This window comes from Ambystoma mexicanum, chromosome 1p (assembly GCF_040938575.1).
Source record: "Ambystoma mexicanum isolate Mex_15411 chromosome 1p, UKY_AmexF1_1, whole genome shotgun sequence".
NCBI lineage: Eukaryota > Metazoa > Chordata > Amphibia > Caudata > Ambystomatidae > Ambystoma > Ambystoma mexicanum.
The window spans coordinates 1,307,817,727-1,307,841,916 of record NC_090921.1 but is presented as its reverse complement, the minus strand read 5'-3'; the positions used below and the strand labels follow the sequence as shown (position 1 = coordinate 1,307,841,916).

General features: G+C 46.5%; 1 protein-coding gene across 1 annotated transcript; it reads right to left on the bottom strand.

The window, feature by feature from the left end:
• Nucleotides 1-857: 857 nt before the first annotated feature.
• LOC138453421 (integumentary mucin B.1-like) lies at nt 858-22,515 on the bottom strand. Its single transcript, XM_069606258.1, has 11 exons — nt 22,360-22,515; nt 18,756-18,857; nt 16,655-16,668; nt 16,114-16,137; nt 14,410-14,515; nt 13,486-13,499; nt 12,400-12,435; nt 10,767-10,872; nt 9,240-9,332; nt 3,117-3,187; nt 858-2,392 (listed from the first exon to the last, which is right to left on the bottom strand). The coding sequence occupies exons 1-11, from the start codon at nt 22,403-22,405 to the stop codon at nt 2,135-2,137; spliced, it is 870 nt and encodes a 289-aa protein (XP_069462359.1). The 5' UTR covers nt 22,406-22,515; the 3' UTR covers nt 858-2,134.
• Between the last annotated feature and the right edge of the window lie 1,675 nt (nt 22,516-24,190).

The following is a 24,190-nucleotide window of genomic DNA, read 5'->3' as shown; positions in this document are numbered from 1 at the left end:
GGTCAAAGCATTTAATAGCCCCCCGTAGTAGGCTGGCTAAGCTGCAAACTCCATGCCTCAGCTTCAGGTGTGCAATGTTAGATATCCTTAATCCGCCAGCAGAGGCAAACATCTCATGTAATAATATTAATTTGGTGACAGGCCCTTCATCTTGCATGTTCTTCTAGCCGGGCTGGTTATTTAGAGGGACAACACAAATTCATGCCTGAAAATCTACAATATAATGAACGACTCCAAACGTTGGCTTTGTCAATGCTACTGTATATATTTCTTAGCAAATGCGGGCAGGGCAAGTTCCATATAACCCCTTCTTGTTCCTCGAAAAAATGAAAAAAATGATACCCTGCCAACAACACGTTTACAACAATGCAAAGATATACAGATGTAATTGCATTAAAGTAAAGACATGGCTTGCAGTATAGCCACAAAAACACCCTGCTGGAAGAATCCAGACAGGACGATGCACACAATTGTGTACCTTGGTACATTTTCTCTAAGCAGTGTTTCATGACACAGGTCCACAGTTCAAAGCTGTATTTTCTCCGAGTCTTCAACCTTTGTGGAATCTTTCTAAATAGTGGTGTACTGTAGAGCTGGTAATATGGTAAGGTCATTCTTTATGCTTGCACAGGCCGCCACCAGAAGGGTCCTTAACAAGGGCCCCGCAATCCTCAAATCTTTACCTATGGCAGGGGAGGGGCAGACAAAATGGGACTTTCCCTGAACAGGCACAAATCTTTGCATCGGACATGGCCTACTGTGGTGCACCGTTAATGCTCACCCCGGCCTCCCTTCCATATGAACTTGACGTAATGTAATGGGACTTCCTCTGGACAGAGACAACAGTAGACACTGCATTGCGTTGAACAGCATTAGTTTAATTAGAGGTCCTCTGCCCCACCTAATCGAACCGCTCCATAGAATTTTTCCTTTGTAAACATTTGTTGACAAAAAGACACTGTATACAATGACACAAACAATACAAAAAAGCTTGAACTCAAGACTGGAAACCATGCATATGGAATTAAAGGCAACACAGAGAAGAATATGTAGGAATTATCAATGGCAGCTGGCGATGAACAGTGCCATAATGACATGAGAACTGAAAAGTGAAAGGGAAGGTCGTGAAGTGACGGAAGGGGCCTGATGTGCATGTACTGGAAAAGATTGCAAGGAAGTATCAAGGGAAGTGGGCGATGGCCGGGGCCATTTCAATGGGGGGACTCTGTTCGATTGGCCAGGAGACTCCTTGAGTGAAGCTCCTTTTCATCTTAAATTTGGGACAATCTCTAGAATCATCCACCCATGTTCCTGTGGAACACAGTTACAGCTGATGCTGGTCACTACTGAAGTGTTTGGCGACTCTCCAGAATGCCTTTGAGAATGTTCGATGTGACCCAAAGTATTTTCATCATCGTCATCAAGCATTTATAGAACACTGTCAATCCACGCTAGAGACAGTCTGCTCAAGATGGCGAGGGCCAGAACAAGTTGGTCTTGAAGGTGGACTTGATTGGTTTCCTCAACTGTTCGAGGTTGTCCGTGTTTCTTAACTTTGGAAGAGTTTCCTATAGTGCACTATTGTATTTACCACTGAACCACTCCATTGCAGCGCATTTCTGAATTTGAATACCCACACCTATCTTACTAGATGCTACATAGATGACTGATAAACAACAAGAAATGGGAGCTTACAAGTCAGGGTAAGGTCAATGAGAATATCATTGTCGAGGTTTTGCACATGTGGAGTCGCAGCTATATACTGGAAGGTGTATTTGATATCTTAATATCTGCCAGAGACCAGATAGGAACTCAGAAATGGGTATATGGCATGTCATGAGGTAGACTGAATTTGCACAAGGGTTGATTTGGAGTATAAAAAATGTCCAGCCAAACAAGGGTCAATTAGTCAAAATAAGGTCTTCTGGGGGAGAAGATAAAAGAAAGCAGTGAAAGGGAAAGGTTTGCATCAAGGACACATTCAGCACATAAACAGCATGTGAGCTTGCAGAGACCCGCTGCACGCTATCCGTGGCAATCCGTGGCTGCAATCAATCCGTGGCACATGGTGAGGGGGAATTGGAAAGCAAAGACAAAGGGGCGTATTTACAATCGGAGAGGTCATTCATGAAGCTCATGGAAGCAATTGCATTTCTTCGCTGTCACCACTTTGTTCTTCACTGCTTTCGTCTCCCCCAGAGCAGCTCAGACAATGGCATGATTCGGCTTCTTTCACCAACACTGTGGTTTTAGTGCCATTGGGGCACGGGATCTGGAACTTCTTTGACAGAAGCTGTTTGGCCGAACAGCATCTGCAGTGTGGCACAGGTTCCCACAAGTGGCTGTAGCTTGTCGATGAGTGGCAGTAGCCGCTGCACGATTGTAGTTTCACCTACAAATGAAAGAGAGGTTAACCAGAAGAATACCCAAGCCCTATGATAGGCATGGCAGGTTTTCGTGCCACCATGGTGACGAACCATGATTTCCCGCGTAAGATATAATCCTGCATGCCTAACTGATTTGGTGGATACAATCAATTCTCTGTTTCGGAGTGCCATGCAGATGAGAGTTTCGATATTACAAACGGACTGAGAGTGCCCACAGCTTGGGCACTAACTAGCTGTCCCCCTGGGTATGTGTCCTACACATTCCATTTTCCCAACTTTCCAGGATCGCAAGCCTATAGGTGACGTGATGTCCATTTCTGAGGACTGATCAGGGAATGACAGTTTATGCAGATGTGGAGTGGTACATTCCATTTGAGGTCTACATGCATTGCTGGTTGTTTATTCTCTTCTGACTCTGTTCAGATGCCAACAGTGTGGAGTTGAGAGTAACAGGCAAAACCACAATACAGGGTAACGATGGAAGCACATATAACCTAGGCTGCAAGCCACGAAAATCATGAGCACAGCCAATCTGAGCAGGAGCCTTGGCATCAGTCTCTCAGACTGTTAGCGGGTAACTTTTAGAATGTGGCACCAGAACCATCATTACAATATAATAAACATTCCCACACAATTTGTACTTGTAGTAGTGAGAGGGGGAAAGCCTGTACTTGTCTACTGTTACGGATGACACACACTGTCAGACATCCTTTCCAGTTTTGTACTTACGGTAGCACTGCATTCTCCATCCCTTAACTGCACGGCCTTGGAGATAGGGTGGCATTCATCTTTTTTCGGTACTGCAAGATAAAATAAAATAATGTTTAAAGAGTAACTCAACGAGGGAACTTTATCGCAGCACTTGCCAGTCATCACCTCTTTGTGAAAGAGCTGTCCATCAAAAGGGACACTTTGATGGAGGAAAATTGCAGACGAATGGAGACTAAATATCATATACTCTATAAATGATCAAACTGGTTTGGACTAGATCATCGAAGTGGGCAACGACACGGAGGAGAATGTAGTTAGGGATGGTCTCTGACCAAGAGGAAACCATGCAAAGCAAGATAGAAATTCACCTAAAAAGGAGCAGTTTTGGAAACTTGCAGATATTACACAGGAGCAAAACAAACCAGCCGGGCAATTCCAAACATCCTTAAAATTCCAGACTGTGGCCAAGAAAGCAAGGCCAGACTTCCAAGCAGATTCATTTCCATCAGTGTTGACGCAGGATGTCGCAATAATAGTGACTTGGCGGAAGAAGATAATGGTGTTTTATCAAACACTTATCCCACAGGTATCTCATAATTTTATAGATATTCAGATGGTTTGAGAACGGTAAGTGGGTTCAGACATCACAGACCAGGGATGGGAAAGAAACTGCTCAAATGTTCCGATATTCCGATGTTTTTTTCCCATTGCTTGTTTTAAACACATACAATAAGGGATAATGCATATTGGATTCCTGATCCCTATAGGTATTTAAATACCCTCCTGAGAGGTTTCATGGTGCATAAAATGCGAACACGAACCAGCAGAAATCTTCCATATGGTTTGAAAATCTGCCTCATTTCAAGGGCATTGGGCAGGGTTACGGGTCATTTAATAGCATGTACAGGATGGAACCAATTGCATTCAAATCAAGTATGGATTTTAAGATTGTTGGTAACTAACAACATAAGATCAGATGAATGGGAAGCTAGTTGCCTGGAATTGTTGTATAGACACCTAGTCGCACAACATTGGATCAGTGTCCTCCTTTACGAAGCCAGGAATTGAGAAATAGTTCAAGGGATATGATGAAAAGGGTCATGATGGAGGACGCTTTATTACCAGAGCGAAGGGTTAGAGGTCAGAAGTGCCCAAGTATCGATGGCTCGACTCCATTCCTTCTCCATGTCAACAAAACGCATTCCCCAGAGAATTGTTATATCTTTAACAGAAAGCACAAGGGGAGAACTTTGAGTGGGTGAAAATGGTAATGGTAGGGGGTATTAGTAGGTAAGGTAACAAAGTGGAAAGGAGTACCCACCTGATAAGGGAGCGCAGGGAATCCCTAAGTTGCTATCTGTCATTATATGGCTTCCAGTGAATGGCAGGCCAGATGTGTGAGCTACCATGTGGCGGAAATTTGGTGGAGTGTGAAGGATGGATTTTTGTAATGAGCTTGCACCTCTTGCATGTACAAATGATTGCATTCATTCAACTAGAGACGCGCTGGGGACAAGGTTGATGAAATACATTTATGATCATTTTCTCCTCTGTATGAATTGTCATCGCTCTGTCCCTCTGTACCTGTTCTTAATAAAAGCATATGGAAAAAAACGAATGTTCATGTCGATTTGTGTAAAATATTATAGCAATAGCACAAGATCCGGCCCTCTGGTGAAGGTGATTTTGCTATTAGCCCCTCAGGTTTTAAATCTGGGCAGCAGATAGCAATCAATGTGTTTGAATGAAAGGGACATGCACTCACAGTGCCCCATTTATTCAAAGAAATACTTACCTAAAATGGCTGTCATGGAAATGGAAGGTGGGCTCCATGCTGAGCCACTCTTCCATTTCTATCGCCGCCCGGGATGCGGGAGCTGTGATGTCCAGGCTACCGCCAGAGGAAACAGGTACGTCGGGTGGGGTCTGTGGAGGGAGTGGAGGCTGGAGGGCAGGGGGGGGTCGGGGTAAGATGGCGGGCCGGTGCACGCAGCTCTGAACCTGCTTGGCATGTGGGCTTGTATCGTGAGATTCAGCCCATGATCCAAGCAAGCTGATTGGCTGTGACAACCGTCCTGGGTGCTAAATGTTATTTCATAAGGATTTTACATATATACAGTAAGGAAAATGCTCTTTGGATCACAAAGGAACGTACAATAGATACGAAATCAGATTTCAAAAGCCTTGAATTCATGAGAATTATGCCATAACCGTCAATGATGGTCTGATTTGCCATCACGATGTCAATGTAGTATGAAAGGTACTTAATCAACATTGAAGTTGTTCAATTTCTGATGTATCACTTGTTTCAGTTAGACATATGTATATGATTGAATATAATATTCCGAACATCCATATCCTGATGTGTTGATGCCCTATCACACTGCCCACCCACAGCACCCGTGTATTGCATTTGTATGACTCTCTGTCAATAATAATTGCATTGTCAACCAAAAGCCAAGCAGGACACTGGGCATGCCAGCTTTATTCAACACTCGAAGTCTGCATTCCACCCTGATAGCCAGCACCCCCTCCCACGGGCCGCGATTTTCTTTGCTGCCCGTCACTATCTTAGGTCCCTGTTCTTGTCCACTCTTGACTCCACCTGCCTCCCAGAGTCGGTAACCTTAACCCCAGTTACCTTTCAAATCTGGCAGATGCCACGACCACACCACCATCTCTCCTCCAGCGAGCTTGCCACAATGAAATGGATAAGGGGGTCCAGCTGGAGTCCTGCCAGCTACTTCCATGCTGGTCATCTTGAACATACTTCTTTTTTTGGGGTGAAAATATGGCTAATGTGTGTGACACAACCAGTCTTCACTTGGGCGTAGGAACTTGGGTGGCAGGTCACTACGTTTTAGTACACTTCTCCCAAAGTTGCATTACAGTGTAACTATTTTCAGTAATCATAGCAGAGCCTCAGTGTTGAGGCTTGGGGTGGAGTCAGGGAAGACAAATGCTAGGTTCTCTACTTGCTGATCATGATAGGATAGGAGCTTGTTTATGTAGCTCTTAATGGCCACTGTATTAAGAGTTAACATTAACCAATTTAAAGTACACTTAATTGATCAGTCTCTGAAGGTAAGGCTGAGCCAATCCTGCCAATCAAACCAGCATTGTGTAGGAAAACTACACATGCATGGGGCACGCTCTTCATTGGTTTGCCAGCAATGGGATGTTGTATTCTCTTGGATACAAACCCACGCTGTAGCCTATTCTCCTTGGTCTTTGGCCAGACCTTCTTGAAGGTGGCGAGGAAAAGGCATCACAAATCTACATGAGGCAGCTGGAGGGCAGGACAGAGGGTGCATTGTCTAGTGTGGGCACTCAGTGTTAGTCAGCTTCCTCCCGCTCACAGGAGGTCCAGTAGAGGCATGCAGGGTGGCACAATGTGTGCTAGGTAAACAGCAGGCACAAGGAGGACCTGGGTTATGCCCAGCAGGCAAATGTAATCCGGTTAAATGATTTTGGCCAAATCGCCGTTCCAGGCAGATCTGGCATTTTTCCTGCACCATATATACTATGCATTGCTTGATACTGTCATATTTTGTATTTACACAGAGAGAGGATATAGAAATGCCAACTGCTCGTCCCTCAAATGAGTGGTTTGTGGAGGACTCCAGAATCCTCAAAATGGTACTGTAGGCCCGTACAGTGGCGTCACCAGAGGGGAGCGGCGGGGTGTGGACCGCACTGGGTGACACCATTTCTGGGGGTGACACCATACAGTCTACAGAAGGACTCTAGCAAACGCAACGCAGCTGTAAGGCGAGTGCTGCAAACTAAGTACACTGGTCTGTAAGCCCAGTAGCCAGGCCTGACTGTGTCAAGGGGGATGGGGCAGGGACCGTTGGCTGAGGACGGTTGCAATTGTAACAGTTTGCTTTGCAGATACCGGCGGGAGTGCACGGAGCTCAAGTTGAGCTCTGTGCACGGCATCTGCAAAGCAAACTGTTACAATTGGAACCGCCAGCCATGCTCAAGCACAGGGCGGCACGACTCAGAGAATAAGTCCCACCTCCTCCTCTCTTCACAGAATCCACGGCTCAGCACTTCGCACAGCTCAGCTACAAACACTCTTCGGAGAGAGAGAGATCCCAGCTGGCCAAACCTAAGCTATCAGAGGGCGGGATACACTGGCACACCACCAGAGCTCAGCCTCACAGCTACCCACAGCTCACAGCTACCCACAGACAGTACTGCAGCATCATGCGGCAAAGCTGTGCTCACTTCGGAAGAGACACAGGCTGCAGGCAGCAGCTCCTCGCAGCCAGCCTGGACCAAGCAACAGGAAGTCTTGGGCCACCTGCGTGATCACAGGTCAGAAGTGCGCAGAATTACACAGGCTGGAATTTCTGCAGGTTTGCTTGCACTCTCAGCAGTCTCCTGCTAAAACCACAGGTCAAGTTCCATGTTGAAGTACTGAAGTGGCAACTGCACATGTCAATTCTCTGATGTGCACATGAAGCTGGAGAGTGCCTCTGCTTCTGAATTCAAAATGTAGATTGTTTTTGAGTGTTTACATGTATGGGAAGGAACCGTTTTCTATTATCATTATTATAAATTGCTCTGAGACATGCTGTCAAATTAGAAGCACGGCCCACTCTACCTGCAGCTGCCTCTTTGGTGTTGAATGTAATAGGACTACGTTTTAAGGGTATTTTTGTTGCAGCCTTGAAACAAATTATTGCCGAGGGGTGGTGTCGGCTTTTTCCCATCCCATGGCTGATTCCATAAATCTGACCAGGCTTTTGGCTTGAAGCCATAATGTAGTCATTCATACACGTGCTCAAAACAAAGGCCTGCACCTACCAGTGAGGGTGTTTTTTTTACAGGCATAGCTGACATGTGGCCTCTTGTAAGTCTGGCCTTTCATGAAACCGCATTTTGCATTCTGGGGCTTTGTAGTTTCGTGTCCTGTTATACGTGGCAGCCTACAAGTCCCAGATAGCAAAGCGGCATTGGCTAAAAAGGCAGGCGTGTCGGATGGTGCCCCACTCAACATGGTGTCATATGGACAGCTAAAGTGGCTCTGAAAAACATTCACATTAAAGGGTCTGCAACTCGTGGGCAGAGCTATCCCGGATCCTCGATTCGAAGTTCTTTACCAAGCCCAATGGCAGGGGTGTTGCTAGGTATGGAAAAGATCCGGGGCTACACTAATATTGGGACTGCCGGGACTGGGGACTAGCTAGCCTTCTGGTTGTAGCCCCTGAGCTTCTATCCGGGGCTACAACCAAAAGACCCGGGGCTATAGCTCCCCCAGCTTCCCCCTAGCAACGCCTCTGCCCAATGGGCAGGCACAGAAAATACTTTGAACGTCATACCAGCAGGCTGTTTGTGTACTCAGTTTGGCCCATCATTTCCTTACAATGTAGCGTTATCTGTACAGAGATTGTCCTGTTTTCGCCTTTTTGTCGATTTCAGCACTGCCTTTTGAAAATAACTAAGATCGGGAACAGGAAGGAGCAAGCACGTGCGTGTTGTGTTCCAAGAGAAAGAGCTAGAGCTTGAAGGAGTAGCCTATGAGAGAAACTGCTCAAGGGCCCACGAATAGCGTCCGCTCGGCTGTGAGTGATGTCATTTCCGAAGGTTGGATGTGTTTTGTGGGAATGGCCGTAGAATCAGTTGCGAGCTTGATCATCTTAAAAGCGCTTATTGTTCCGACCATGGACGATGTCAGGAGGGGGGGAACCTCATGAGGCGCCGCACCGGGTGACACCAACCCTAGTGACGCCACTGGCGCCGTAAATTCATGTATTTCGAACAGGGTTGAAAACCCATGTGAATTTACGTCAAATAAAACACCAACAACAGGTAATAATAATACATCTATCTGTCCATCACTCTGCATCTATCTATTTGTGTACACATATGTATACATCTATCGAACATAGGCAGATAGATAACCAGTGAGGAGCTTTCACCATGTGCCTAGTTTAAGGCACTTGCAGTTCCCAGCTATTTTCCCTTGTAAAAAAACAAAGAATATTTTGTTTTAACTTGAAATGGAGATGGAGAAATCCAAGGAGCTGGAAACGTGCATGGGGTTCACGTAAAAGGATAGAATGTTCATGTAGGAGGCGTGAACTGAGAACTGTTCCCCCCTCCCCCGGGCGCGGAAGATGCAATACTTACCACATTTTAGCTTGGGGCAGCACTGGTGGGCCTGGCGCACTGGCACCAACCTCTCGTCTCTTTCGCATCTTGGCACTGAATCACACTGGCATTCTGAAAGAAGACGGAAAGAGGCAGCATGAGTTTCAGGTGCCCATTTAGACCAGTGGCATGAAGGGCAGGATGCCTATACAGGGCAAAGAACGGAAGGGTCAGGGGAGAAGAGTCCCTACGCCTAAAGAGAAATGACAATGAATGAAGACTTGAGGAATGAACTGTTACATTTGATCTTTGAGTGTTGCAACAAGAAATGCTTCACAGGAGAGACACAATGAAGGAGGATGGAGCAGCCTCCAAACATAAACCAAGGTTATCGGTTCTCAGGGAGAAAGGAGACGCGCGTGGGATAATACAGCACGCAACTCTAACACTATATAGATTGAAATACATTAGATCAGGTTTACTAGTGGGCAGTAGTGGGTTAGGCTGTTGAAGACTACTCTCTGGAGGATGTTGTAGAAGATACATTGTAGGGTGAAGGATCGATCGTTGGTCAAGCACGGGCAGTCGCCCGATAGTCTAGAGGGCTGCCAGTAAGTATTGGGCTGTTGAAGACCCGAGTGGGCCGGCGTGTAGGATAAGAGGAAACAGCTGCTTGATGATTTTGCAGTCACATGTCTGAGATTGCAGAGGAAGAGTTGGCCAAAGGGAGGATGGAGGTGACTTTGAAGGAAGAGGTGAAATGGAGGTTTAGATCAGTTGATTGGAGTAGAAGGAATGGAAGAGAGGAGACTGTGGCCAAAGTAAGTCAAAAAGAGAGAGGCGATGGGCATTCATTTGGTTTGAACTGAAGGAAGGTACACAGCAATATTTAAAAGAAGATGGCCGACAGACTATTAATTATTTACATGGATAAATACATGCCCCTGGGGATGATGTGTGGGCATCTTTGGACTGGGCCATGGTAGATGAATGCAGGGATTCATAGGCAAGTGTATGGGTGAAAATGTAAATACGAAATACATACACATATAAAAAGGTACCACAGTTCATAAATGTAATTTACTGGCCATGATGATGCTAAGGAGCTAAACACGCTAGGCCGCGTGCTTTAGACTGATAGTGGACTGACGTCCACAATGCATGGAACGAGCTGGGTGGGTGCCCATGCTGAAGCGTAACAATCCACTGATGGCTAGCTGCCCACAAAGCCTCAATTGTGGGAATATTATCAGGCTGTAGATTAAAATGTGGATCAGCATCAAAGTGTTTTATTCAATCATGAGCAGCAAGAAAGCCAGCTTGTTTCGCCCAAGACCCTTCTTCAATGCCACTTGATGGAATGCAATTCTGGCTTGTGGCGGCGTTTTCCCATCTTTAGGGCGTGGGCAGGTAAATGATAGTTTCCCCTGAAGCAATTAGAGGAACTGCATGTAGGTTCTGGGAGGCAAGACTAGAGAAGATGCAGTGGGTTTTCCTGCCACCAAGAGCATGACTGATCTCTGCAAGGTCGGGTGACTCCTGTGGTCGAGGTGCAGCCGTACTCACCACACTCATAGACTGGGCAGCATGACTCTGGGGCTCGGGGCCTCTCCACGAGCGTTTCATGGGGTTTGCAGGCTTTAACTGTGCACGTGACGTGAGCGCAGCGCTCCTGGAAGCAAAAGAAACAAGGCGTTAGATTGAAATCCCGCCGCTGCCTGGTGTAAGGTGTACTTTATTCATCGACAGAATCGCAGTGACCTGAGAACCCCACAAGTGGATTCTTGCAGTTGATTTGCACGTGTACCAAACAAACATTACTGTTTAGAATAGAGACAGCGCGATATTACAACACCCTCGAGTTTTCAAGAGATGGCCTATGTGTGCTCTTGTGTCTGTAGCTAGTAAGGACAAAGATGTGGGTTGCAAATGATGTTCTGGGGGAAACTTCTACAAACTCTGCTTCCAACCAAAAAAACGAGTCTTACGCCATCATACGGGCACAGTGCCGCTTTGATGACAACTGTACCAGCCAATGACAAGCATAGCTTTAAAGAGAGACATGTTTGTGGGGAATGTTAATGTGATGCAGTCGGTATGCTTACCACTGCCGAATATTATGCTACTGTGCGTTAAGTTATATGGCATTGTGTAGTGCCTAGCTGCCATTAGCATTGCCTCGAAGGGCTTTGGGGTGTCTGGGAGTACAGAATGATGCACCGATGACGCTAGATCCGTTATGGGATAAAGTCCCCCTACATGTGCTAACATGAATCATTTATCAGCCTGGCACTCAAGTGGGCAATGCATGCAGCTGTTTCATCAAACGTCCTAGGGACAAAACGAAGACAGGGCCGCAGAATGCGCCTGGCTGCTTCATGATGGAGATCGGATAGGGTGCCTCGGGTTTAGAGGCGGTGAGCGCCCACTTGCAGAGTAGACAGGGCCACTGATCACATGCGCCCATCACATTCGACACCATATTGTTGCATAAGAACGCGCATGCAAGAGTATCAGCCTTCTCCACTAGTCTGCAGATAAAACAGGGCACTGATCACATGCGCCCATCACATTTGACGCCATCTTGGGCTGCTGATCACATGCCCCCATCCCATTCAACGCCATCTTGTTGCATAAGAACGCGCATGCAAGAGTGTCAGCCCTCTCCCCTAGTCTGCAGATTAGATGTGACCGCTGATCACATGCACACATCACATCCGACGCCATCTTGTTGCATAAGAACGCGCATGCAAGAGTGTCAGCCCTCTCCCCTAGTCTGCAGATTAGATGTGACCGCTGATCACATGCACACATCACATCCGACGCCGTCTTGTTGCATAAGAACACACATGCAAGAGTTTAAGCCCTCTTCCCTAGTCTGCAGATTAGACGGGGCCGCTGATCACATGCACACATCACATCCGACGCCATCTTGTTGCATGAGAACGCGCATGCAAGAGTGTCTGCCCTCTCCCCTAGTCTGCAGATTAGACAGGGCCGCTGATCACATTTGCCCATCACGTTCGAGGCCATCTTGTTGCGTAAGAACGCACATGCAAGAGTTTAAGCCCTCTTCCCTAGTCTGCAGATTAGACGGGGCCGCTGATCACATGCACACATCACATCTGACGCCATCTTGTTGCATGAGAACGCGCATGCAAGAGTGTCAGCCCTCTCCCCTAGTCTGCAGGAAACGTACCGGAGTGGTAGGTACAGGAGGCGTGGTTCCAGGTATCTGAGGGGGGGTCACAAAAAGAAAAGCACTCTTAGTTGGTTCAAACAGCTTGCGCGGCTACATATCATGATTGCAAGAAGACACCTGTGCTATCAAGTTAACCTTCTCCCAAATGCCACCACCAGCACTGTGGCTGAATGGGGGCAAGAAGAAGGTGTCAAGGAGGAACATCTAACCGTGATAATTGCCACTCTTGAGCGAAAAGAAGTATTACTTTCCACTTTCTTGACCAAGAACATATTTTAGCAGTCCACCCAAGCATTCAAGCAAAACTAACATCCAATCCACTTCATTGCACCAGGGCTTAAAATACAGACTGGAGCTTCAAGCTCTACCTCTATAAGGACCAGGGAATGGGGAGCTGTACTTACAGCCTTTACTGTTTGCCACACATCCTCTCCATTGGTCTGCATTGGCCGATGCAATTACTTATATGGGGCAGTGAAACTGCCCCTCCCACTCCTATTTTGCAAAGGAGAAAGAAAGAAAGAAAGAAAGAAAGAAAGAAAGAAAGAAAGAAAGAAAGAAAGAAAGAAAGAAAGAAAGAAAGAAAGAAAGAAAGAAAGAAAGAAAGAAATCAGCCAAAGGAGGGAAGAAAGAAAGAAAGAAAGAAAGAAAGAAAGAAAGAAAGAAAGAAAGAAAGAAAGAAAGAAAGAAAGAAAGAAAGAAAGAAAGAAAGAAAGAAAGAAAGAAAGAAAGAAGACAAAGGAGGGAAAGAAAAAAGAAGAAAGAAAGAAAGAAAGAAAGAAAGGCTGGGCAGTTCATGTTACTAGTGTGGAAAGCCCCAGTCGGGCACGGTAAACCTGCAGATGAGGTTGTTGTCATTTTTCGCTTGCAAGCTTATGTGCTTGACTGGGGTTTTCCACACTAGTAACATGACCTGCCCAGCCTTACTTTGCATGTTTACATTTCAAACCATCCTAAACAAAGTACACAGAGCATGTCTGAGACTCAAGTGTTGTTCAGAGGAGCAGAAGCAGGCGCTGGTGAGGCCAAGAATCCGTCTTCCATCTTCCACCGACTGCGGGAATACAATACTGAGGAACTTACTGTTGTAATTCGTTCTGAAAGGAAAAGCAAAGGAAACTGTTAGTGCCCAGTTCGTGTAAATACTGAACATAACCCAAAAGGTACACGTGAACAACACAGACAGACAAATAATCGTCTTTTCTAGGAAATGCCAGGAGACATGGAGAATGTTAGCCAATTAAAAATACATCAAAGGCTCTAACATGACAACAGAAAAAAATGGACGCGACAACGCCATCTGGACTACATCCACACACAACCAGAGGTGGAAGAAGTATGGAAAGGTGTGTAGGTGAGTCAACAGTTGATTATGTGGGTGAGCCAATGTTGTGGTTCTTATGCTGTGTCTGCTTAGTGCCCCCTCAGACTTCTAGGGTGCCCTGGCTACAAGAAAGCCAGTTAGAAAGTTCTTTGCACAGCAAAAAAAGAAACAAAAAAAGAAGGAACATTGTTTCTGGGGCAACACCTCCACCCCCTTGTGAACCCATGATTTGATTAAACGGATTGCCTCATGCGACTTGCGGCAGTGGAAAGCTATGGACGCCATCTTGACTTCTAGAGCCAGAGCTCCGATCAGTTTTCCGAGCGTAGTTCCCCACCTTTGCTTAACATTCTAGACTGCAATACTCCACCCAATGATTCCTCAGAGGTTTACAAAAACAGAGATAGGCCAGAATTAGCGGGCGAATGCCCTTGATGCACGCCAGGTGGCATTTAAGAGCCCCGCCACAAGCAAGATTCTTTCACTTCAAAGGAATAATTTGAAAGTATCTCCTGATGGATACGAATGCATGATGAACCCTTAGGTAAATGGAGAGGGCCTACAAATAGCCTAGTCTGGAAGCAGAAGCAGAAGCCACTGGATAACAAAAACTATTTCCAGGTCACCAATTTGAGATCACTGGCAGCAATGAGCTCAGAGAAGGGCATCCCTAATGTACTCACCACATTCAAATGGCGTGCAGCATGCCTGAGAGGGCTTGGGCAACTCCACCAGCCTTTCATGTGGCCCGCAGGTGATGTCCTGGCACGTCACGTATGCGCAGAATTCCTGGCGAGCGGAGAAAGGTTAGACGCAAAGAGCAATATGCACATTTCTCTCTTTTCACTCAATTGTTTCGAGCAAAACATAGGACAGCTAGTTTTTCCCACTTCAGTTTTTCTTTCTGCTTTCCTTGTGCGAGGCTTTTGAAAGCTGCTTTCCCCTCCAGTAATGTTTTATGTAAATGTTTCATCCACTGCAAGCAAGCAATGTGGAAGCATTTTTGCACACAAAGGATATGTTTAGGAATTCACGAAATTTACAAAATCATTATTGCTTTTATTTGAATGGGTTTCATCTTGCAAATTAGGCTCGAGGGGTTAGACCACATAATAATTACATAACATTGTTCAGGGTTATAGACTGAAAGATTGAACAAATGATGCTGAAAAGTCCATTAAGTTTGATATATTCGATGGTTTGAATCCAGGCAATGGGTTAAGAGATTGAGATGTGATCTGCAGAATGAGGCTTTGGAGTTAATAGAGTATCACTATCAGGAAATGGTAGAAGGATTAATCCATCCTGAAGAAGTCCATAACTCATAAATATGTAACCAATTAGGTTGTAGCCGAAACTGGCCGTGTTCAGTTCAGAGAAGCTCAACCTGCTAGCCTTTGTAGCCATAGTACACAATAGTGCGTCATGCTATGCATGTTAGTCAGTAGTAGAGCAAGCATCCCAATGAAGACAGCACACCCTCCTTTATGTGCAGCAATGCTTTAGCACCTTCTGATATTATGGGATGCCTACATTTCATATTGGAACAATTCCATGATACACTCCGTCCCCCCAAATGCAATGGCACTAAAGCTCGAGTGATGCCGCTGTCATCATCCTCCACCCCTCTGCCAGAAGGAACAACCCACCTTTTAGATGGGCAAGCACTCAGCTACAGCTGAGTGTTAGCCCTGAGCAATCACTGTAGTAATGGAGCAGCGACTGATATGAAGAGCCGCCGCAGACGGACACAGGTCTTCTTCAGATAGGAGTGCTACTGAGCCCCCACATTACTGAAGATAACAGTGTTATGTTATTGGACATTTGTAAAGCACCTTTTCACATTGGTATAATTGCAAAGTGCTGGCGGGCAGGGGAGTTGCTAGGTCTGGAAAAGACCCGGGGCTAAGCTGATGTCGGAACTTTTGGGACTGGGGGCTAGCTAGTCTTTTGGCTGTAGCTCCTGAGATTCTATCCGGGGCTACAACCAAAAGATCAGGGGCTATAGCCCCCTTAGCCCCCCCCTAGCAACGCCCCTGCTGGCGAGTCTGCGGATTTGCAAGGCAGGCCTAGGTTCTTCAGCTCAAGTGACATTACACGCAGGTGTGGAACTCAGGTGTCAAGCTCTCTGTCTATACGAGATGTGCAGCCTGACTCTTCAGAGAGCTCTGTTTTCTGAATACTGACTATAGATCTTAGGAAGCACTTCAACTGATGAATAGCTGGGATGAATAGCTGGTCTCTCGTCTTTCTAGCATAAGGACATTGAACTGAGATGTTGCAACCGGTAGAGGGTTACACAATGCAAATGAATGTCCCCCGCAGACATGCTTCCTCCCCTCACCCACTGCCCTCTCACACACATCTCTGGGCAGAAGGCTACTTACTGGAGTGGTGGTGGCTGGAGGCGTCTGTAAGGAGTGGGGAAAGAGATCATTGAGACATGATTAGACTTTCTATAAAGTCATACACACACACACACTTTCTCTATCTCTTTGTTCAGTCTCTGTCTTTCCCCCTCTTTCATCTCCCGGCCCTCCGCTCCCTCTCCTTTTTTTTTCTTTCCCATTTCTCTTTTTTTTTTCTCTCTTTTTGAATTCTTTATTTACATGTTAACCGAACATTAGTTGACATAATACCTTCTATTATACAATAGATAGAAATAAGGAAGAAGAAAGAGCTATATATAAAACAAAACAAAAACATATTTTACACATGTTCAAGAACTAGTACATACTCAAGGTTTCCCATTTCTCTTCATGTCCTTAATTCCCTTTTCATTTTATTTCATGTACTCACTCTCCTTTCCTTTGTCTCACTTTCTTCCCCATTCTCCCTCTTTCTCTCACTCTATTTTTCAATAAACTACTCTCTAAGTCGTTTTTTCCCCCCTAGATGAAGAAAATGTAGGAACACTTTGAAACTTACCGTTGGTATTGGAGCTAGAAATAAAAGCAGAAAGAATCGTGTTAGTGTGTTATACTGGGGCCTAGAAACACTTGTGCACAGGCGCGTTATAAATATATCATATCATACCACATCGTATTGTTTGGCACCCTTTCGCCCTCTCATCTTTTGGTTTAGGTCTTCACCACAATTAAAATGTCAGAAATGTAAAAGTGCCCCTCAGCACCCCTGCAAGATTGCGCGCCACTCTCAGAATCTTTCCTAGCTGTCTCTGCGCTAGTGCACTCAGTGCTTACCCAGTAAGACCAACATGTTTTTCCCCACCCCGAAAAAGATTGGGGTTATTGACTAGTCTTTCTCCAGACCTGGAATACTTGAGGAAAGTGATGGGCAGTGGGTCAGTAAAGGTCAGGCAGGATTCAGGCCACCAGCCCTCACCGATGCCTTCACCCCGGAGATGGAGATATGTCGCCAGCACTTTCAGGCTCACTTCCCAGTCCAACAGAAGAGCTGAAGACAGGTGAAAATGTCTTACGCCTCTTTGAACGCCTTGTCCAATGCTCCAGGAGACTTTCAAAGCTTTTACGGGCGCAATGGGGCACTGAATGGACTTAACTTGTCTGCCTACCAACATCGTTTGGTTTTACACAAGCATGCTGGCATACATCCAAAGGATTGCCATGGAATCCACCCGTTTTTAGCATCTGCTAGAAGCAGGCCAATTACATGGAAGTCCATTGTAAAAGCTTCCCATGGTCGATAATTGCATTCGGCATTTACACTTTTTGAAAAACACAGCATTAGAAAAAGGCGAGGCATGGATTACGCCTGTTTTAACACTTTTTTCACCACTGTGTTGGAAATGGTGAAAGTTGCACAGTGGGAACACAATTGCACTGAAATGCAAACTTTAACGGCATACAGCTTACAATTATCACATACTTTACAACGAGGCCAATTGTGCTTTGGTAGCACTTTCAGCACAAATGATCTTGGTTTTCCTACTATCCTTCCTCGTGATTTCCTCTCACTGCTTCTGCTCCCTGTTCCCCGTTCTTATTTCCAACTCTACACTTCCATTGCCCGTCTCTGGCTTCCGCTCTGCTCTGCGCTGGCATTCTCTACATCCCGCTCTCTCTGACTGCCTGCTCGTGTGCTCTCTTCACCTCACTCTAGCTCAGCGGTATTCAAACTTGTATATGCTGAGTCCCCTCTTGAGTCAAATTAATGCTGCAGAGCCTCCCCTCGAGTAGAAATATATTTGCTGCCCCCCCAGATGCCACATCTGCTATATATTCCTATTATAAGCAGTCACTGTAATCTCCTTTTCTAGAGCCTCGCACCCCCCCGCCCACTCTCCTGGACCTTCTTCAGCCCCCCCTCTCTCGGGCCAGCCCCACAGTTTGAAGACAACTGTGGTCTAGCGTATCACTCCAAAACCTCTAATCTCGATCAACTTCCTCTAGTTTTCTGTCGTCACTTCCGATCTCTGTATTCAGTCCCTTCTATCTTCCCAAGCTACGCTTTCTGCACTTCATCTTCTATCCTCTCCTTCTACACGTGTGCCCGCCTCACTGTTGCTCCCCATCTTCTTCTAATCTGCCACTCTACACTTCTGCTCCACAGCTTGCACTTTCTTTTGTCAAGGTGCTTCTGCTCTCAATCTTCACATGCCTGTGACTTCTATCTCTGCAGTGCACCGTTCAATCCTCATTGTTATTTTTCCGTACCATGCACCAGTGCTCCTGATCCTCCTCGCTATCGCCCCAATCTCCAACGCCTCTCTGTGTACAAGGCTTTCACTCTGGGTCCTCTTTCTGCTTTCTCACATTCCAAGCTCCTCACCTCGTCTGCCACGGTTGCATTCTCAGCCTCCCTTGGTCACCGTTTCTCAGCATACTACTCTCTACTCCGGCAGCTAGTTCTCAACATCCGTCCTCTTTCCATTTCCGTTCTCTGATTGCCTCCCTCTGCTGTCCGTGTATCTCCACCCATGTCCTCTAGGCCCTCATATCCTACATTTTTTTTCTCTTCTCTCTTTAACCAACGTTCTCGTTTCTTGACAGCCACACTTTCTTCCTTCACCCCCGCGCAAGCACGCCATTCTTTTCATAGTACTTACTGCAGGTGAACTGTGGGCAACAATATTTTCCAGAATTGTCCGGGAGTTCTTCGGCAAGATACCCAGACCCACAGACAGGGCTTGGAGGACACGGTTGGCACTCTGGTGATGGTTGGACGGGAGAAAAAAACACAGCATAGAGTTAGAGTCTTCCAACTCCATAGGTGTGGTCCCTGTCTCGTTTAGACCTGCTACCTATGCGCAGAGCAGGCGCAACAGGCTCATGTGAAAATGCGGTTCCGAAAGAGTCGCTAGATGACCTCCAGACATGCTGCAGGCCACAACCACACCGCTAGGGAATCTACAGGCGCCCTCTATTTATTTACAGTGACTTGCAGCACTAGAACCCTACCCGGTACCAGTGTAACAGAAAGATAAGGTGGCAACAAGAAATGGCATGAAATGTACACACAATAAGTCAAAAAAAGTTGTCGAACGATCTATCAAGACATATTGGATTAGTTCATGTGGATTAGATCATCCGTGCAGAATTCAATAAATAATGTGGTCCAAAGGCATAGGTTTGGGAACCATAGCACATGGATAAAGAGAATGTCTGCTTAATAAAGGAAATCCTGGATCGCACAATATATGTAATTTCAAGCTTATGATCCTGCTCAGTTATCAAGGCGCCACGAAAAAATCAGTTTCCTAAATGACTTTTGACATGCTTAAGGCGCTGAAGGAGTGTGCATCCTGCATGATTACATTACCCACATAAGTACTGTGAAAGACATGTAGCTAATGTTTTGCACTCTATACTACTATACTTCAGGGAATAGCTCCTGCAAAACACGAGGTCCACACACTCTCCACTCCACACCCTACCTGGAACTCAGTGATCTGCTCCCCACTCCACCCCCCACCCCCCCCGCCACCTGGTTTCTTGTAGATCCCTTGCTGCCAATTGTCCACCAACGCCTTCCCCGGTCAGCTCCATGCTCCCTACTTCTCTGTTTCCCTCACTGTGTCCTCTCCGGTATGATTGCAAAACATTCTGTTGATTCCTGAAGCTAGGTCCACACTAATAATAATAATTAGAAGGAGAAGAAGGAGAAGGAGAAGGAGAAGAAGAAGAAGAAGAAGGAGAAGGAGAAGGAGAAGGAGAAGGAGAAGGAGAAGGAGAAGGAGAAGGAGAAGGAGAAGGAGAAGGAGAAGGAGAAGAAGAAGAAGAAGAAGAAGAAGAAGAAGAAGAAGAAGAAGAAGAAGAAGAAGAAGAAGAAGAAGAAGAAGAAGAAGAAGAAGAAGAAGAAGAAGAAGAAGAATCCCATTTTTTTTTGCAAAGGCATTTTGTATACTAGAATTTTTACCAGAGGACATCACATATCCTTCGGGGGTAATTTGATATTACAAATGGGATTTTATGTGTGTGTGTGATAATATATACATATATGTTACTTCAGTGTAATCCACACACTTACCAATGGCAAGTGCACAAATGGGCCATCTTTTCTGCTTTAGTTTCAGGCTTTGTGAATCAGGTCTAGGCCAGCAGGTGCCCATCTTAACTGCTCACGGGCATCTCCTGATTTGCTCCAGTACAAATCTTTGTGATTTACAACCTCAGTGCACAATGTGCTACTGATGCCAGGGAGTGAGGCACAAGGGAGAATAGGTGCCGGTCTCCTGTGTGGCACTAATACTGCCTAGAGGCCCCTTCAAAAGATGAGGAAGGAGGGAAAAAGGCCGGTGAGTGGGAGAGAAGGAAGGCACGAGGAGGGGATGAGGTTACACTACAAATGAAGGGTTGCCAGCAAAAAGGAATGGGGTCTGACACAGAGATTCAACTTAGTCAGGGGGCAGAGGGAGCTAGGGTGCACAACGGAGGGGTGGCAGCCAGCCGCCACGCTTTGCCCTCCCTCTGCCCACACACAGCCCTGCCTGCCCTGCAAATGGATGCACAGATCTGGGACCCCAGCGCCAAAGTGAGATTGAGGGAGGGCGAACGGCCCAGAGAGTGCAATTCCGTGTGCACCGCACAGGGAACATGTTCATGTGCCATTCTTCCTGAATGACTAGTGCAAAATCTGCACTGCCACACATCACTAAATAACACCTTCAGACCCTGAAGGGTTTAGCCATGTTTAATGGAAATGTTGGCATCGAGAAGAAATAGAAATCTGTGCTGAGCTGGCATTGCTTTAAGAGCTCATGCAGTGTGTTATAATGGTGCAATCCCATTGAAAAAGCGTCAGTGAATCAGGCTGCTAGTCTGGCTGCTGAGAGACAGGCTGACTGACGCCAGGCGGTCACGTCTTGGAGCTGTCTTGATGCTGTGTAACGGGGCATTCACAATGGTCACAGACTGGACGGACGGCTTTCTGGGTCTCGTGCTGTGCACATGGATAGGTTACCCAACAGATTAACGCTTGCCAGTTTTCAGTTTGCACCAAAGATGGATTATGAAGGGGTTGGATCCTGCAACCTTCCCAAACACCCCATTCTGTTTGTGTGGGCGGTTGTAGCTCGGGTGGCTGTCTGGGTGGTGTGGCAGTGTATGGTCAAGGTTTGACCGATAAGGATTTGCTGAGATTAGGTTCCTTCAGGGTGTGGTTCCCTAGCGGGCAAGTCTATCTACTTTCTTATCTCCCGTGTATCTGGCGTATGGCCTGTATCTCATGCATTGTCTCCTTTGCCCCAGACCCAAAATTATACAGAACAGCTTCTACTTATGACCAAAAGTAAGTGCACACTATTTAGCCTTCGAATTATTTTTCTCTTCTTGTTACTCTTATGTGTTGTTTCTATGGTTCTTCGTTGTATTTCTCTACTTTTAATTTCTTTTGGCACTCAGGCCTAGATAACATTTTGGCATGTCCCGCGGTTGGGTCTGGTGCCAGATGCTGGGAGTGGGAACTACTCCCCAACTCAAACCACTAGCAAATACATGCGAGCAATAGCAAATGGAGTGTACTGAGAAGCGGGGCCAGGGATAGGGAGTCTATGATGGCGCGGGGCGGGCCTGAGGTACTGCGTGAAAGGACGGTTGGGTTCAGAGACCACCTGACACGGTGCTAGATGCCCTGAGACCTTGGATATTGATAGGTGCCCTGAATTCCCCCTGAGAGGTGAGGCAATGAGAGATGGACTGGCTGGGCCCTTGGAGCTGAACAGTGAAGAGGGGTCTTGAGGGGCGCTCAGAGCTGAGAGAATAATCGATGGATCGAAAGGATTGCTATGAAAACGGGGGCTGCGAGAGATGGACTGTGCGGGTCCGATAAGAGCTGAGACATTGAAAGACAGGCTCAATGCGCCCCAAGAGCTGAGACCGTACAAGAGAGACTGCATGGCTCAAATGAGAACAGACACAGCGAGAGATGGACGGGACGAGGTCAAATGTGAAATGAGGCAACCAAAGATATAACAGATGGGCCTTGAGATCTGAGGAGGGAGACAGCAAGAGATCAACCGGACAGGCCTTGAGAGATCCTCATTTCAGCAGATAAGTGTTCCTTTGTCCTCTTACACATCCATCCCACAACCTCAAGATCCCTCTGCCCAGAACACCTGTCCAGCTTGTCCACTGAGTTCAGGCATGAATGGAATCATTATCTGATTCTGGGGTGACTACATCATATGGACCCCACAAAATCCAATAACTTACCACAACTGTGTTCAGAACAGCATTCGTCCTGCCCAGAGCCTTCCATTGTAACTTGAATTGCGCCGATCTGTGTGCAGGGTTCGGGTGTCGGACAGGTTACACCATGACACTGCAAAGAGAAAGGGTGAAGAACAAAGGTTCTGAGATGAAAGGTTTGTTTCCCCTTAATGTGTTTTGGGGTTAGACTAGCTCTTTATTGAGGTGGCCAATTCACATCACTCAATCGGCTCTGTATGAAAACAGGAAGTGCTGCCCCTGTACCATTCAAGCACTGCATCAGTTAATTTGCACCCGGGAATGCCCCCTTGCATGTTGAAATGGGTTGGAGTGATTACATTTCCCCTGCTTGGTAGATAGTGTGGCACACTCATAGACCGCTTCACTCTACGGCAGGTGGAGTTGGTCACCATTCTGTCCTGGTACACCACGCACTATGCGTGATCTTCCTACACTGTGCTCCGGTGGTTGTGCGTGTGTGTGGAGAGAGATCTTAACTACTGTCTTCTCATGGATACCTATTGCCTCTCTTCATTGGACCTGTTTTAAACCCCTGCACCTTATGATATTATGTTTCTGGACTATCGCTTGTCTGTCTTTACCCTTCTGGGGATGCTGGTTTTTGGACAAGACTGACATTGTGCAGCTTGACACATATGCTTCTTCGCCCTTGTAATCACTTTCTCCATGCACTCTCAGTATTTGACTAGCTCTCTCTGCAGCCCTGTTAAATTGGTTGACCGCTTTGGTGTAGTTTGACTGGGTAACTCTAAACTATTTAATACTGGTGATTTTTGGAACCTTGTTCTTCTGCTTATACCGATTCCCTCAGTTGGAATCTCACACACAGGGCACGGGGCTTCCAACCCAGGCGGCGGGGTTATTTGATGGGTGTGCTTAGCCTCAGGAGGATCCAAGTGGCTGCCTCTGCTCCTGGACTGGCTAAACGCGTCTCAGTGCTGTCCCCCGGCACCTATCAGGAGCATGTCTGAGCGGATGAGACTCTTCGCTCTGTGCCACTCTGCAGCTGATACACCATCAGAAGACCCACCCATTTGCCTAGATTGAGCTTTGCTCTGGCTCCAACAACATTGATGCCCCAACCAGGAAGGCAAGAGTGGTACCACTTTGGTCACCAGGTTTTACCAACATTACGGCCTCTGTGTGGAGTCTTTTATGGGCTGCACCTCGTCAGAGGCCTTCTCCCTTTCCTCACCTTACCCAAGAAACTCCATCTCCCATCTCCCACTTCAGGCCCATTCCATCTAGCTTTGGTGTATCCTCGTGTGCACCCTTCAACCTTTGAATCCTACTGCTGAACCTCTCATCTTCTGCAAGCAGGCAATCCTGGGATGAGAGATTTGCCAAGGTCATTGCCTCGCAAAGCCTGAGGGAGTAGGGAAAGGTCTGTGCCTGGACTATGTCTGAATCTTCCCAGCCCTGCTAGAAACCAAACCCTTCTGCGCTCGTTCAAGGCTGGGTGCATTTTTGCTTCTCCTATTATTCATCAATAGTATTGACTCACAAACTAAGAATGTTCATGTTCCTTTACTATCAGGATCCCCACCTCTGCTCTACAGATCCTTCTGATCACATTAAAGATGCTTTGCTCCTGTCTTGGGGAGATAAAGCTATTTTGCCCCTCTTCGGAGGGGGGGTAAGGTTTTGTTATCCAACCCTAAGATTTGGGAATTTCCAGACATGCGAAGACATTCTTTGCTGCCACCTTTACTGACAGCTGTACGTGCCACGTGCATAACTGGACAGTCCATGTATGACCCTGTGCTGCGAGCAAAAACCCCAGAACATTACAAACCCACAGAGTAATTGAAAT

Bases quoted from the DNA above. Each gene is read 5' to 3' on its own strand.
- LOC138453421 (XM_069606258.1), bottom strand. From the start codon at position 22,405: ATGGAAGGCTCTGGGCAGGACGAATGCTGTTCTGAACACAGTTGTG. The intron at 14,516-16,113 runs GTAAGTAGCCTT...TCCGCTCGCCAG, and splicing joins CTCCAGCCACCACCACTCCA to GAATTCTGCGCATACGTGAC. The intron at 3,188-9,239 runs GTAAGTATTGCA...TTTATCTTGCAG, and splicing joins CTGCCCCAAGCTAAAATGTG to TACCGAAAAAAGATGAATGC.